The sequence below is a fragment of the Mauremys mutica genome, chromosome 8, assembly GCF_020497125.1.
Source record: "Mauremys mutica isolate MM-2020 ecotype Southern chromosome 8, ASM2049712v1, whole genome shotgun sequence".
NCBI classification, from domain to species: Eukaryota; Metazoa; Chordata; order Testudines; family Geoemydidae; genus Mauremys; species Mauremys mutica.
Genome location: NC_059079.1, coordinates 24,718,142 through 24,732,308, shown reverse-complemented (window position 1 = coordinate 24,732,308; position 14,167 = coordinate 24,718,142). Strand labels below are relative to the sequence as shown.

Genomic DNA, 14,167 nt, shown 5'->3' with positions numbered 1-14,167 from the left:
GAATTCTCAGTGTAAGATAATGTGGAGAGGCAGCATTAACTTACACCAATTCCCCCAGCACTCAGTAACCTCCTGCCTCCCCACCCCTGAGGGAAAACAGATGTCTGGGAAGTGGCAGCACCCATAGCCAGGTGCACATAAGGAAGTGGTTACACAGGATCTCTATACAGATGACATCCAGATGTAGCAGATCTTAGAAGAGATACATATTGTTGGTGCTAAATTCTTTGCCAATTCCATAGGAACAAACAACAATCCCCGATGGCATGCTCAGTCAGGAACTCCGTGCTGGGCTGTCCTGCAATGGCTCAAGAGCGGGAGTACCAATCTCCGGCAGACTGCTAAGAAGCAGGGCACAAACCCCAAATTGGTTGAGAGTTCTATATACTTAGATTTCACCAACCAATTAAGTGTAAACTCCTCAAGCACTAACAGCCTTAACATGGAATCACAAACAGTCCCCTTGGATACCCTGATCTCTCTTGCCACCCAGGTGAGCCTACATTTGTGATAGATGGTCCCTTACACCAAAGATCACAGCAATGTTCAGGTTACTCCCAGCCCCAAAGGACTGGTCACTTACCACAGGTCAGTTGTAACTTGTCTTTTGTGTGAAATCTAACACTTGTAGCCAATTCTATAATAAACTAACTAAAGATTTATTAACTAGGAAAAGGAAATATGAGTTATTTACAAGGTTTAAAGCAGGTAAACATATATACACAGAAATGAGTTCCAGTCTGAAGTTTCAAAAAGAAATAGAAGCTTCTATAATAAGCAAGCTGTATATGTCCTTTAGGGCTAAGCACTGGAGATCTTTTTCTTATACAGAGTAATCCTTGTCCCCCAGAGTCGAAGCAACATAAAAAGATACGGTTCCTCCTTGTTGGGGTTTTTTATTTCCTTCTCCCACTCTGCTTTGAGCTGCAAAGTCAGCTGATGGGAGAAAATCATTTGCAAGACTCACCTTCATGGGCGGAGGTGAGTAAACAACAAAGTCTTTTGTCCTCTTTAATATTCCATTCTAGTCTGTCTGGTGTTGATGGGCCTTCCCTGTCAGTGGAGATCAGCACTTTACACTAGTTAATGTCTCTCTCCTGTCTAATGATTTCCACTTACAGAAGCTTACAGTGAAAACACTCAAATATTACTTTATACTATGGCATACAGATGTTGTGAGATTAATGCATATAGCAACTTACAACCAGTCCATAAAGTTAAAACACATAATTCTAGTACCAATTTTAACAATACTAACACACAGGTGAGCCAGACTTATTTCAGTTATGTATTTGTCAGTATTCAAATGAGACATGGGTACTTTAGCATAACCTGGCACCTGGTATGCCAACATCACACTCTACAACTCATACCTCATGGCATTTCCACTCCTTTGCAGGGGAATAACCCATGTAGGGGCCAATTTGTCCATGAGCGATTTACATTTTTGACACACTATAAAATGAAAAGGTTCAACTCTATCAGATTTTTAAAAAGTGAAATAATTTGGATCCTACCTGATTAGTATGTAATACATTTCACTGGAGATTCTGTTCAAATAAGCATTCAGCAAGCTGTACACTATCTATTCTTGAAACTTTTGCTTTCAAAACTGAGTGCTCTCATTAATTTTCTAGTACTTCCCAGTAATCAAAAATACGAGATAAATCAAGAGCCCTATTTTAATACTTCGCTTTCCAGTCCTGACTGAAACCAGAAAGTGCAGAGGCAGACCCTCTTTTCCTTTCTTCTTTCTAAGTAAAGCTGATATTTTTAAAAAACAAATATAGTTTGGATTCCTTTTGATTTTTTTTTAATCTGAACCACTATGACAATCTGAAGCATGGGAACCTTGAAATTACACTGATTATTAAACATCCCTTTCTTTAGTCCATTTTTTAATACTTGAGATCCTATACAAGCAATGTCTAAGCACTGTATTACCACAGAATTTAGCACATTAACTAAATTCTCTTTCACTGCTCACCTTGTTCCATTACACTAATCCGCCTTCCTTTTCCATAATTTCACATTCTCCTCTTTGTTCTGTATAAAAATACACTTTCTATAACAAATTATAATTTAAGAGTTTGGAAAGAGAAATAATTAGAAAAATTCAGTTGAGTCCAGTTATAGGCTGGTAATTAGCTGTTCTAAAGTTGTAATTGATAGGAACCTTCTGCCCTTCTCTACACCATTCCCAAATCACTTGGGTGATGTGCATGCACTGCTCATGATTTGGCAATGCTGTTTGATAAATTTTGCATGTGTGGCCTTAGATGTGTCTGGCAGCTCCTCTCTAGAGTTCCCTCCTTATTCAAACATTCTCACTCCAGCCCTCCCCCCACTCTTCTTCAGTTTTTCCGACACCTGTCCATCCCTATACCCTTCAAGCGCCATTCAGGAATACTACAACTTGAAGGCCCTGGGCGTCAAAGGAGCAGCCTTGAACCAGGATATGCACTGAAGACAAAAGTACACCTCTACCTCAATATAACGCTGTCCTCGGGAGCCAAAAAATCTTACCACGTTATAGGTGAAACCGCATTATATCGAACTTGCTTTGATCCACCGGAGTGCGCAGCCCCGTCCCTCCAGAGCACTGCTTTACCGTGTTATATCTGAATTGGTGTTATATCGGGTCGTGTTAGATCGAGGTAGAGGTGTAAATGAAATGAATCACAGTCATGATGAGTGTGCACAGAGAGATGGTGGTAAAGGTGAGAGAGAGGCAATTATTGTGAGACCTTGAAAATACTGGGGGGGAGCAAGAAAGCAAAGACCTAGAGGTGCTTGTATCAGAGCTTTGTCACAGGCAGAAAGAGGAATGCCAATCGGAGGGGAATGAGTGCACCTCGTATCAAAGGAACGGTGCTCTACACATGCAAAAGCATGTCAGGTTGCTGCTCTGGAACATAGATGCAACTGGCTAACCCTAAGGGTATGTCTACACTGCAATTAAAACCACATGGCTAGCCCATGCCAGCTGATTCAGGCTTGCGGCGCTGGGCCTGCAAAGCTCTTTAATTGCGGTGTAGATATCTGGGCTTGCCCTGGTACCCAGGCTCTAGGACTCGGCGAGGTGGGAGGGTCCCAGAGCTTGGGCTGAAGTCTGAGCTGGAACTTCTACACAGCAATCAGCTGGTTTGCGGTGTTCAGGAGGAAGGGGAGAAAGGGGGGAGGCTGCACGCCAGGTCCTCGCTCCTCCCTCCAGGCTCCTGAATGCTGCAAGATAGCTGATTGCCACAGGCAGGAGACGGGGGGAGCAGGGGGAAGGCGCTGATCCGGGGGTTCTGCCAGCGGGTAGGAGGTGGGGAGAGGGCATAGGGGAGCTGATAGCAGGGCTGCCAGCCTGTTTAATGCCTGTATTAAATTGCTTGTTTAAAATTGTTTAAAACTTATACCTGTATTAAATTGCTTGTTTAAAACTTATATAATGTCTCTCGTCTGGCAAAAATAAATAAATAAATCCCTGGAACCTAATCCCCCCTATTTACTTTAATTCTTATGGGGAAATTGGATTCGCTTAACATCGTTTTGCTTGAAGTCGCATTTTACAGGAACATAACTACAACATTCAGTGAGGAGTTACTGCACTTGAAAAATAAAGTGCTACTCAACACATGAGCAAAGCGAGCAGAAACTGGCCCCTGGGGATGTATTTTCATCTTTGCATACACTGTTGCAAGTGTTAAATTGGCAAAGTTATAAAGTGTGAGGTGTGATGTAAATCAGGTGGGATGAAGTGGAGAAGGATTAAATGGCTGTGGAGAATAATCTAGATCTTTTAACAGTTAATTTCCAGACATTGTGATGTTTGGGTTTTTTAATGGGGTGGAATTTTTGTAAAGTAATATTTTATAAGGAATTAGCTGGACTCCACTGGAACACACTTTTATCCTTACCTCTTACTGACTGAGGTGAGGCGGGGAAGTTGTTTGTACTTTATGAGCACCAAATGTTTAAATCAGGGGTCTCAAAGTTCCAGCCTACGGGCCATCTGCAGCACGAGAACCTCCCCAGTGCGGCCAGGGCCATCCCTAGCTATTCTGGGGCCCTACACAGCACCCACGTGGGGGGGTGGGGCCCCAGGCCTCCGCAGGGGAGGGGGGGACTGGCCCCGGGCCTCTGTGGGGGGAGGTGGCTGGCTTGGGGGGTAGAGGGAGACCACCCCCCAGCACTTACCGGTGGCACAGCTGGGGCTGGGTCCCTGCAATTCCCACTGCCGGTGAGTGCTGGTCCGGCCCTGCTGCACTCCTCAGGGCAGGGAGTGGGGGCGGGGCTGGAGCAGAGCAGGGGTGGGAAGAGGCAGGGAAGGGGCGGGGGCTTTAGGGAAGGGGGTGGAGTGGGGGCGGGGCTGGGGCAGAGCAAGGGCAGGAGGAGGCGGGGTTGGGGCAGAGCGGGGCAGGGCCATGGGGAAGAGCCAGAGCAGGGGCTGGAGCAGCACACAGGTGCGCAGGGCACCAGGAAATTTGGTGCCCCAAGTTTCCCAGTGCCCTACGCAGCTGCATACTTTGCGTATGGGTAAGGACAGCCCTGACTGCAGCCTACGGAGGAGAGACGCAGGCAGACACACTGCTGGCAATGTCTGGTGCAGGTGCTGCCCCCCGCAGCTCCCATTGGCTGGGGGAGAGGAACAGAGATACCATCACTAGTCACCGGGCAGAGTCAGCCATGGAGGAAGCATCATTAGTTGCTGGGCAGAGTCAGCCATGGAGGCAGCAACACTTTTTTCCACAATGAATAAAAACAAGTCAAAATATCAAGCACAACTGATGCACACCCTGCTGCAATCCTGAAGGTTTCAACTGCTCAGTCACTGAGGCAAACGTCAACAAACTGACAGAACTGAAGCGTTGCCAGGTATCTGGCAAATACTAAAAGCTCTCTGGCAGGCGAAGAATTGTGTAAGGTTGTATGACAGTTTTATTATTTATAAGAAATTCAAAATAAAAAATACAATATGAACATTCTCTTTTCTGAACACCATCTTCAGTGACATTACTGGAACACTGAGAGGATTTGAAGACTGGCACTGGCCCTAAGCTAAATTGAGTTTGAGACCCCTGGTTTAAATCAAAGGTCAACAAAAGGAGAGCCCTGCTCTGACAAATCTTGTGAGACCTATGAAAGTAGGGCTCTACCTTGCAAGACTTTAGCAAGAGGTGTGGGTGGGGAATTATACCTGGATAAAATATATCATGCAATAAAAACTTAAAATAAAACTAAGTGCTTTTCTGCTTTTCCGTGTCCTTTTCCTACCCCCCCCCCAACCCCCGCACCACACACACACACACTGCAGATAGTCTCCAGAACCTGATTTCTGGTCTCTTGCACCTCATTCATTTCTCCATCCCCATGAGTTCCCTCTCACTACATCTGCCTTTTTCCATGCTATCCTTCACTATGGTGATGCTATCTTTGGACACAGCCATGCTGTCCTTGGTCACTGCCACCATCTCCCGGGAGAGCTGCATTTCTTTCTCCCTCTGGGTCTTCCTGAGCCAGCCAGGTTTTTCGCTGTGAATGCCATAGGTTCTGAAAACAGTTTGTCCTGAATCTTCCTTTATCTCTCCCTCAGGTTGCCCAGCCTGTCAGCAGTAGATAGAGGCCCTGTCCTTGATGGTCTGGCTGTTACTGGTGCTGTGGTGAGACTATGGGAAAAAAAGAAGTCGCTTATTGTTCACATCCCAGACAAGTCATGATAGCTTTTAGTATTATGTATATGTGACCTTACCTCCCTGGAACTCTTCCCATTCTTGCAGGAACTTCAGCGACAGTCAGGGGTCTGTGTGTATGGAAGGTGCTGGGTGCATTTGGATTTCAGTCTACTGTATCTGCATTCATGCTGTCAGGGATGGGAGGGGGTTGGAGCTATATGTTTCAGCTTTGTTTGTGTGGTGGAGGTGCTACTGTGGTGTCAGAGGTGTAAGGCAGAGATAAAAAGGGGCAAACTGGATAGCAATTCCTTCTACATTCCCTTTAGGCTGGCCTCACTCTCAATAACCTTTCACTGAGGCTGGTCACTAGGAGGCAGAAAATGGTCTCATTCAAAAAGGCAAAGGGCAGATCAGGGAGATGTGTTGTGAAGCTATTTACCAGGATGGTCCCCTCAGAAACGCTGCAGGAGTGGATGGGACTTACAAGCTATATGGGGGATGGGTGGGCTGCCTGAGCATCCCTATAACATGAGAAACAAAATCAAGCTGTTTTTCAGTCCTAAGTTCTGCTGTATCTCCCCTGCAGACACAGGGGAAGTGAAGAGAAAAATAGATAGGAACTTACAGAGATTGTCAGATACTATGAAAGTCACAGCCATTTGTACCTCAGCATGGAGCAGTATTGTTTGTGCCTTCATTGGGCATGCAACAGGCAGTTATATCTCATGAAAACTAACCAAATTTATTTTCCTGTAAGCACCGTCTCAAAAAACTGTTGAATTTTGCACAAATGAATGATTTTGGTTTTCAAATCTACCATATGACGAGGTGAAGGAGAACAATGGTACAGACTGCAACTGTGCCATATTGAAGTAACATCGCGGGCCGGAGAGACATGGTCTCCTAGCTCACATCTGCAACAATAATAAATTGTAAAAATAGATACTTACATGCCAAAGTTCCCTATAGGAGATTTGACTCTTTGGCCTTGGCCCAGATTTTTGCTAGGAGTCAGGCTCAGCTGAAGCAGAGCAGAAATCAGGGTTTGTTGTATCGGGCAGAACTGGGGCTGGCTTTCCAGTTGGCTGTCATCAGGGTCCTGAGTCACAAAAAGATCTTAGCTCAGGGGCAGCTCTTCTCTGGAAGCCTCCTGCTTACCCTCTGATAAGGCAAACCTATTCCACTTTGCAAGAGAATTCAAGAGTTCCCAATAAATGTGGAGTTAGTGCAAGTAATGGGTTGTATTGTGTGGACATGTGGTCAGACTGGATTAACTTGATTTGATCTGGCTTAAAACCCCCATGTAGACAAGTCCCATTAAAGGGATTGTCAGAAGCTAGGCAGCTGGGAGTGCGGAGCCACCTAACCATTTCACTCCTGGTTAGCTTAGGAGAGGGGCTTAGGCATCTAAGCCACTCACCTGGTACATGTGGCTGATGGGCTAGAGATAGGGATCTTCAGCCATGAACCTTCTCCCAGAGTTCAGTACCTAAACCAGCTGAGCTTAGAGATTTTTTCAGCTTCTAAGGCATGGGCTGCCTACCTACCTCTAGCTCATGCTCTGTATCTCCCTCACACTCACCCTACATTACCCTGAACTCCTGGCTGTCTTTGTGCAGGTGCTGTTACTCCACCTATTAGTAGCCTACATCTGGCCCTCCTTCTGCAGGGTCTGACTGGTACCAGGTCTTAGATGTGTTCAAAGTGCACTTATGGGATCAGGCCCTGCTGCCGAGATAGATGTTTCTGTACCTAGTTTTAAAATCGGCTTTAGGGTCTCTAGAGCTTTGGCTTGAGATAGGGCTCCAAGCAACATGTTAGCTTTAGGGTCACAGCAGCACTTATGCAGAAATGTAGGCACCTAAAGGACTTGAGCAGTTGGGTGAGGGTGTTTGAGGAGTCACCTGAGCTTTGGCTTTGAAAATTTCAGTGGTACAAACATGGTCAAATTAGGCACCTATCTGCCTCTTTAAGTGCCTAAATTCCTTTAGGAATCTGGCCCTAAGTCCTATTGACTTTCAGTGAGACATAAGCACCTAAGGGCTTCTCTACACTTATAGCTGCACCACTATAGCACTTCAGCATAGATACTACCTATGCCAAAGGGAGAATCCTCCCATTGGTTTATGTAGGTAATCCACCTTCCCAAGAGATGGTAGAATCCTTCTGTCAACCTACTGCTGTCTGCAAAGGGACTTAGGTTGGCTTAACTTTTTACACCCCTGACTGACAGTTAAACCCATCTAACTTTCTAGTGTAGACTAGGCCTTAGTCCCTTCTGGAATAAAAAATGGAACTCAGGGCCAGATTTTTTAAAAAGTGCCTAAACCAGCAGCAAGGTTCCTAGTAGGATTTTCACGAGTGCCCAGGTGCCTGACTCCTATTGATTTCAATGGGAGTGAGGTATCTAGATGCTTTTGAAAATCCCATTAGGTTTAGGCACCTAAATCCCTTAACAAATCTAGTCCTTAGTCACTTTGGAAAGTTTTATCTGTTATCTATACAAAGTGTCTAATTCCTTTTTGAATTCCGCTAAACTAATCTTCCTCACCAATAGTAGTGGCAATGCGTTCCACAGGCTGACTGCATTCTGTGAAAAAAATATTCCCTCCCTAGAGAAAACTGTAAAATGTTTCAGAATGATGTGGCGGCTTTTTCTGTGCTCCAAGTTTTACACTACATTCAGAAATGGTGAAATAAAAGAACTAAGTTTTCTGTATGTGTAAACATACACTATTAGCAACTACTATGGAATTCTGCTAATTCAGGCCTGCTACTCTTACCTGAAGTTGGATATTGAAAAATATCTGCAGTTATTCTAAGTATTGTAGCTACTTAGATTATGGGTGTCCAAGACTTGGTTTCAAATGCTCAGCCTCATTTGCTCTTCACAGAGATTATGGCATGTGGTTATGGCAAAAAATAAAAAAAAGTTAAAAACAAGTTTATTAAAAAACACATGAGAAATGCCATACAGAACATACTGAAACTGGAAATCTTTTAAATGCATAAACACAATATATAAGGATAACAATAGGCATAAGCAGTAGGTAGCAATTAATTTTAAAACTTTTTTTGCCTTTCTAGTCTCACTCCAGCAACTGTTCAGGTTCCCTGTTTGTTCAGGACTGCAAATGAATATGATTTACACGATCATATACGTCAACTGTATGAAAGAGAAACTGTAGTGAAAAAATTGACAGTATCTTCTAGGAATGTGTTGCTTTGAAAAATTGAAGTGGGATTCTTTTGTGCTAGGGCTCATTAAAAAAAGGCTAACTAAATTAACCCCAACTCTCACAATCCACTTTTCTACAGAAAATCATTTCTATGACATTGCTAAACACCCTGTTATAACCTAAATTACTCAGAGCAGGTAACTAGTAGATTTCCACAGGTAAAAGAATGACTGCAAATAAGAGTAATATTTTCTTCTTATAAAGAACAATAAATCTTCCCTTAAGAATGTCATTATTAAAGCACTGTGGCATGTTTTTAAAACCTAAGTTATGAAAGTAAGTCTGCAAGGCAATTATATGACCAAAACCATACTGCAACCAAGGGAACCAGCCCTATAGCATGTTATAATACTAGACTCAATTACTGAAGGCTCTCTCCTTCCCCTACATATGTTTTTTCACCTTAAGTGCTAAGTAACTCACGTTTCTATTCACAAAGGAACATATCCAAGCTCACTGAATTGACGGAAAGACTTCCACTGGCTTAAATGAGCTTCAGATCGGGCCCAAAAAGTTTCCTCAGAATCCTTTAGCTGGGAGTTGGGCTTTGTCCCTTCTCTCTTATGGAAGTGGTAGATGGTTCAGCCCTTGAACTCTACAGATGTCCTGAGTTATGCATGATCTAGAAATGTGTGTGTAAGCCAAGCGCCTTTATTTACACCGTTCCATGGGCAGCCATGGGTAGCCATGACAGCAGGGCTCCTTCTGGAGCCAAGATACCATGTTGTCCTGCCAATGGTTGGACTGAAATCCATCCCTAGGGAATGGGTGTTAGCACCGATTAGTTGTATTCCCCAGGTGGATTTCTGAAGGGAGCATGTCACAGAGTGGCTATACCTGTACTCCTTTCCCCAGAGCCATGTGTTCTCCCCTAATGCTTCAGTACAGTCCTCACAAAATCTGGGGCAGCTGGGAGAAGGCTCACCTCTTTTGTGGGTTCAGAAGCTCTACAAACAGATTTAGCTAGCCTTTGCTTTGTGAAATGGAAGGTAGCATGTGGGCCTTCATATCTAAATGGTGTCAGTTAATGCTTTAGTCTCTTTAAATAGCTGGATATTACATGAGCTTATTTCTACTATGAATTCTGATTTCTGATATTAGTGGGTAGCATCACATAGATAATCTAGAGATACATGAAATAAAGTACTTGGATGCTCAAGTACTTTATTAGAAATATGTGCATTGAGTTTTTGCGAAATGACTACATTTTACATGTAAGCAAAATACTGAATAAACTCTTTGATTAGGAAGATCTAAAGTAAGATACAGTGAGTGGTTTTCCCTGTATGTTTTACTGCAAGAGTCACTCGCGTGACTTGTATTTAACCATTCTCTTCTCATGCAGCATTACAGTATTCCCTCCCTCCACCCCACGAAAAGAAAATGAATATTCCACAAATGGATATAGATTGCACTTTTACAGCATGAATTTGCCAGTCTTCTGCATTTTCAGTGTCCTGCTGAAACAGTGTTAACGCAGTCCATTCCTTTATGAAACAGGAAGATTTCTCCTAAGTACTTCTTTTGATGCTGGAGGTATATTGTCTGGGAAATTTACTTCAAATTCTATAATTAAGTCGCCACGTTGGTCGGGATTTTTGGGAAATGGCAACCCATATCCTATAATTCTTCTCCTCATCCCAGGCTTTACAACCTCATTTATTGTCATAGGTATGGTTCTTCCTTCTATTGTTGGCACGGTGACCGAGCTGCCACATAAAGCCTAAAACAAATAGTTCATAGCATGAGAAAGAGGCAACCATCAAAAGCTTCTTTGTACTGAAAACTGAATTTTCAGATTACAGAATTAGAAAAAGCTGATATTGTGAATACATGGATTATTTTGCATAACTGAAGAGAACTGTCAAAACTGAAAGACAATATCTTATGTTGCTCCCTTTAAAAGGGGACGCTTGCCTTATTACCAATGTATCTCCAATATCAAACCAGTTATCAGTGCCCTAGAATGACATCTGAAGCAGTCATGAAAGGGTTTACTCCCTGGTGCCGCATCCTAAACATCAACAGATAACGCAGTGATTGGTACAAACAGAACAAATGCACTCAGTACTCCCACTGTCTTCTGCTCATGAATCTGTACCAAACAAGCAGCATCTCAGCTGTCATTAGAAATTCAGAGTCCTAGCTCTACTGTGCTTAGCGTTACATAGAGTATACATTTATTTAAAGACTCTTGCAACACTTGTTTTGCTCATAATTTGCTTTTTAAAATTATTTTAGGTGTAGTATCTGACATTTAAATTGAACCTTTTCGATAGAGCGAGGCAAATTTTTTTTGGCTAAGATGGAGGGGGGGTTAAAAAAATGCATTTTTCAGTGTCCCAAAACAATTTGCAAATTTGGATTGAATTCAATGCATAGTTTTGGCCAAGAAAAAAAATCTCAAACAATTTGAAATGTTTCATTTTGAATTCCAATTTGGCCAACTAAAAAAAGAAAAAGCAGGGGACGTAGGGTTGGAGGGTTGGAAAACCACCTGAAATGGCTGACTCAATGTTTTGATCAATTCAAAATGAACATTAAAAAAAAAAAAAAGAAAGAAAATCAAATGGGATTTTCTTTTCCCTCCTGGATTTTTTGGTTTGATATCCAACCCTCAAAATATCCATTATTTGCTCACTCTGCTATCAATCTTCACAGTGTCCTTTTACATGCACATTTGTGATGTTCAAATTAAAGCAAATACTAAAATACAAATGAAGGATTTACCTTCTCTATATCATCAAGATATAATTTCTTGGCAAAAACAAAAACAAACTAAGCACTTTGTTTTTTAGCAGAGATAATTCCCACTAATCTCCTGTTTTATCTAAATATTTATACATTTATCACTAGACTTCTGGCCTGCAAGGATTGCTTTTTTTTCCACCTACTCTATGTACTTAATGTGTGCTGACAAAACTCAATGTTATTTGGACTCAGTGGCAGAATTATGATATTTATGCAGAAACTACATTACCCATCCTGTCATTACATACTGCTTTTCCTCTTGTATTATGTGGTTCATCTCATGAAAAATCATTTTAAAAGGTTTTTTTTTCTTTTTTTCTTTTTTTTTTTGAATGTTCAGAATACAAGCAGACTTTCTTTGTATGTCCTCTGCACATTACTTGAGATTAGTTTATTCTCACCATTCCGTAATGCTACATTTTAAAAAATACAGACTTGATTCATTTTGGAGAGAATCAATTCCTTTAATTGTCTTCAAACACTAAAGAAAACACTCTGCAATTCTTTATTTTTGCTTCTGAAAGCAAAATTACTTTGGTCTTTGGAGTGCATTTAAAAAAATTTTATGAACTTATTTTTATCATCACATATAAATTCCATAACAACACCTGCTCACAATTTATTCTCATGAAATCCATCTCTATGTATTCTAAAAGCACACTGAAATGTGTGACATGAAAGATATTTTGCAAGTTTGCTAAATTAAGCTCCACTGGTGAGCTGTGAAAATATTCTAGACATGAGTTCTAGATGCTTTCTACTCCAGAAATGATAAGGACGGTATATCATAGCAGAAAGGAGTCCATTACATTGGATGCATTCATTATTACTCCAACCCAACCTGCATTTACATATAGAAAGCTATTGTACTTAGTACTAAAACTTAGAAAATGGCAAATATGTTCTACTTTCCTTTCCCACAGATCATCCTGTATGCTGCCATAGACAAAACTTAACAACATATGATGCAGACCCCAGTAAAAAAGCCAATGATTCTGGTACAGGTAACTATGCACTATATTTAGTTTGATTAAATTGTATTAGCTAGAGAACTGGAGTGCTGAACTATGATAATTGCTATAGATATGTTTTCTGCAGTATAGCCACAATACCATGCTAAGACAATTTGTTTTTATATTTCAGTTGCGCTATCAACTAACAAGAAACTTACCTCCCGCAAACTGATTTTAACAGGATAGATAATATTTGAACCATCTCTCTTGAAGAGCGAGTGACTTTTGTCTTTAATGACAAAAACAATATCGGCTGGGATAGTGTTGGGTGTTTCATCACCTTCTTTTGGGAAAGTGATTTTGGTGCCTTCTTTCCACCCTCTCTTGATCTCAATGGTGAGGATTTTGTCCTCTGTTCGGACACTTCTACCATCTGGGTTCAACCTTTTTCGGGAAATTCTCATCCTTTTTGTGCAGCCCTGATATATCTCTTCCAATGATACTTTAAGTTCATGGATAATCGGGGGATCTTGTTTACGACGAGGCTGGCTACCAACTGTATTCCTCTCTCTTGGAAATCCATTCATGCTAAAACTAGTGAAGGATCCAAAAGGATCTCCATCCACTTCCATGTCTTCGGTGTCTCTGCCACCAGGCATTCTTCTCCCAAAGAAGATCTCAAAAGGATTTGTACCACCAAAAAATGCTGCAAATGTGGCATGTGGGTCACCATGGAAAGAGTATCGAAAGGTGCCACCCTGTCCATCGGGTCCTCCAGCTCCTCCTTTCAACCCTAATTGGGACATTTGGACAAGGTTAGGAAAGTCCATACTAGTTTTCAATCCTGGTACTTATTAACAACATAAAGAGTAAAATACAGTTTTGTCTTGAGTCACAAACAAATATTGAAAGGACTGGTAGCAGTTTAACAACTGCACAAATATAGTAAGCAGAGATTGGAGGGCTCCTCTTTAAAGAGAGCTCACCCTGCTTGCCAGTGGAGTGCAGAGTAGCAACTACTCATCATCATGCAACCTGGAGTAATTTTGAAGATTTAGAATTGTTTCCTAAAAAAAGTTGCTCTGTCAGCAGCAAGTCCATTTAATAATTTGTCACTCATCTGAATGATTGGATTTTAATTAACGTTTTAATAGTGGGCTGAAAATGATGAGTGTTCTCTGTCTGCATGATCTTAAAGAACATATTCCCATGTAATTTTTTTCACTAAGGATCTGCTCAATGGGACTAGGGTTAAGCCCTTCAAGGCCACTATAGGTATGGAATATATAAAGTTGTACTATATTTAAAGCTTTGAATACGCTCCATTTCTAATCAGACTAGGCCAATTTCTGTGCTCTTGAGATCAATGGGATTGCACAGGGTGTTAGTCAGACAGAGTGGGTCATATTCTGTGCTATATTAGGAAACTACCATAACGCACATTGGTACAAATGGATAACAGAAAGTATAATCCCGTCTATTGTTTTGGAAACAGGACTTCACCAAGTCTGAGACAATGGAAACACTGTGTTTTGCTTTGTTTCTTTGGGGGGTATAATCTGGG

General features: G+C 41.8%; 2 protein-coding genes across 3 annotated transcripts in view; both read right to left on the bottom strand.

Annotated features, from left to right (window-relative positions):
- The window catches only part of GIPC2 (GIPC PDZ domain containing family member 2), a 59,676-nt gene extending 55,440 nt beyond the window's left edge, over positions 1-4,236 (bottom strand). Inside the window, exon 1 of the mRNA XM_045028999.1 lies at positions 4,186-4,236. The gene's annotated coding sequence lies outside the window, so the exon portion shown is untranslated. The remainder of the gene's footprint in view (positions 1-4,185) is intronic.
- Positions 4,237-8,588: 4,352 nt separating this feature from the next.
- Positions 8,589-14,167, bottom strand: part of DNAJB4 (DnaJ heat shock protein family (Hsp40) member B4) — a 41,446-nt gene continuing 35,867 nt past the window's right edge. For both annotated transcript variants that reach the window (XM_045028231.1, XM_045028230.1), the window contains exons 3-4: positions 12,822-13,396; positions 8,589-10,622 (exon numbers count right to left, since the gene is read on the bottom strand). In XM_045028231.1, coding sequence (XP_044884166.1) covers positions 10,389-10,622; positions 12,822-13,396 — 809 coding nt within the window. In that variant the 3' untranslated portion in view covers positions 8,589-10,388. The remainder of the gene's footprint in view (positions 10,623-12,821; positions 13,397-14,167) is intronic.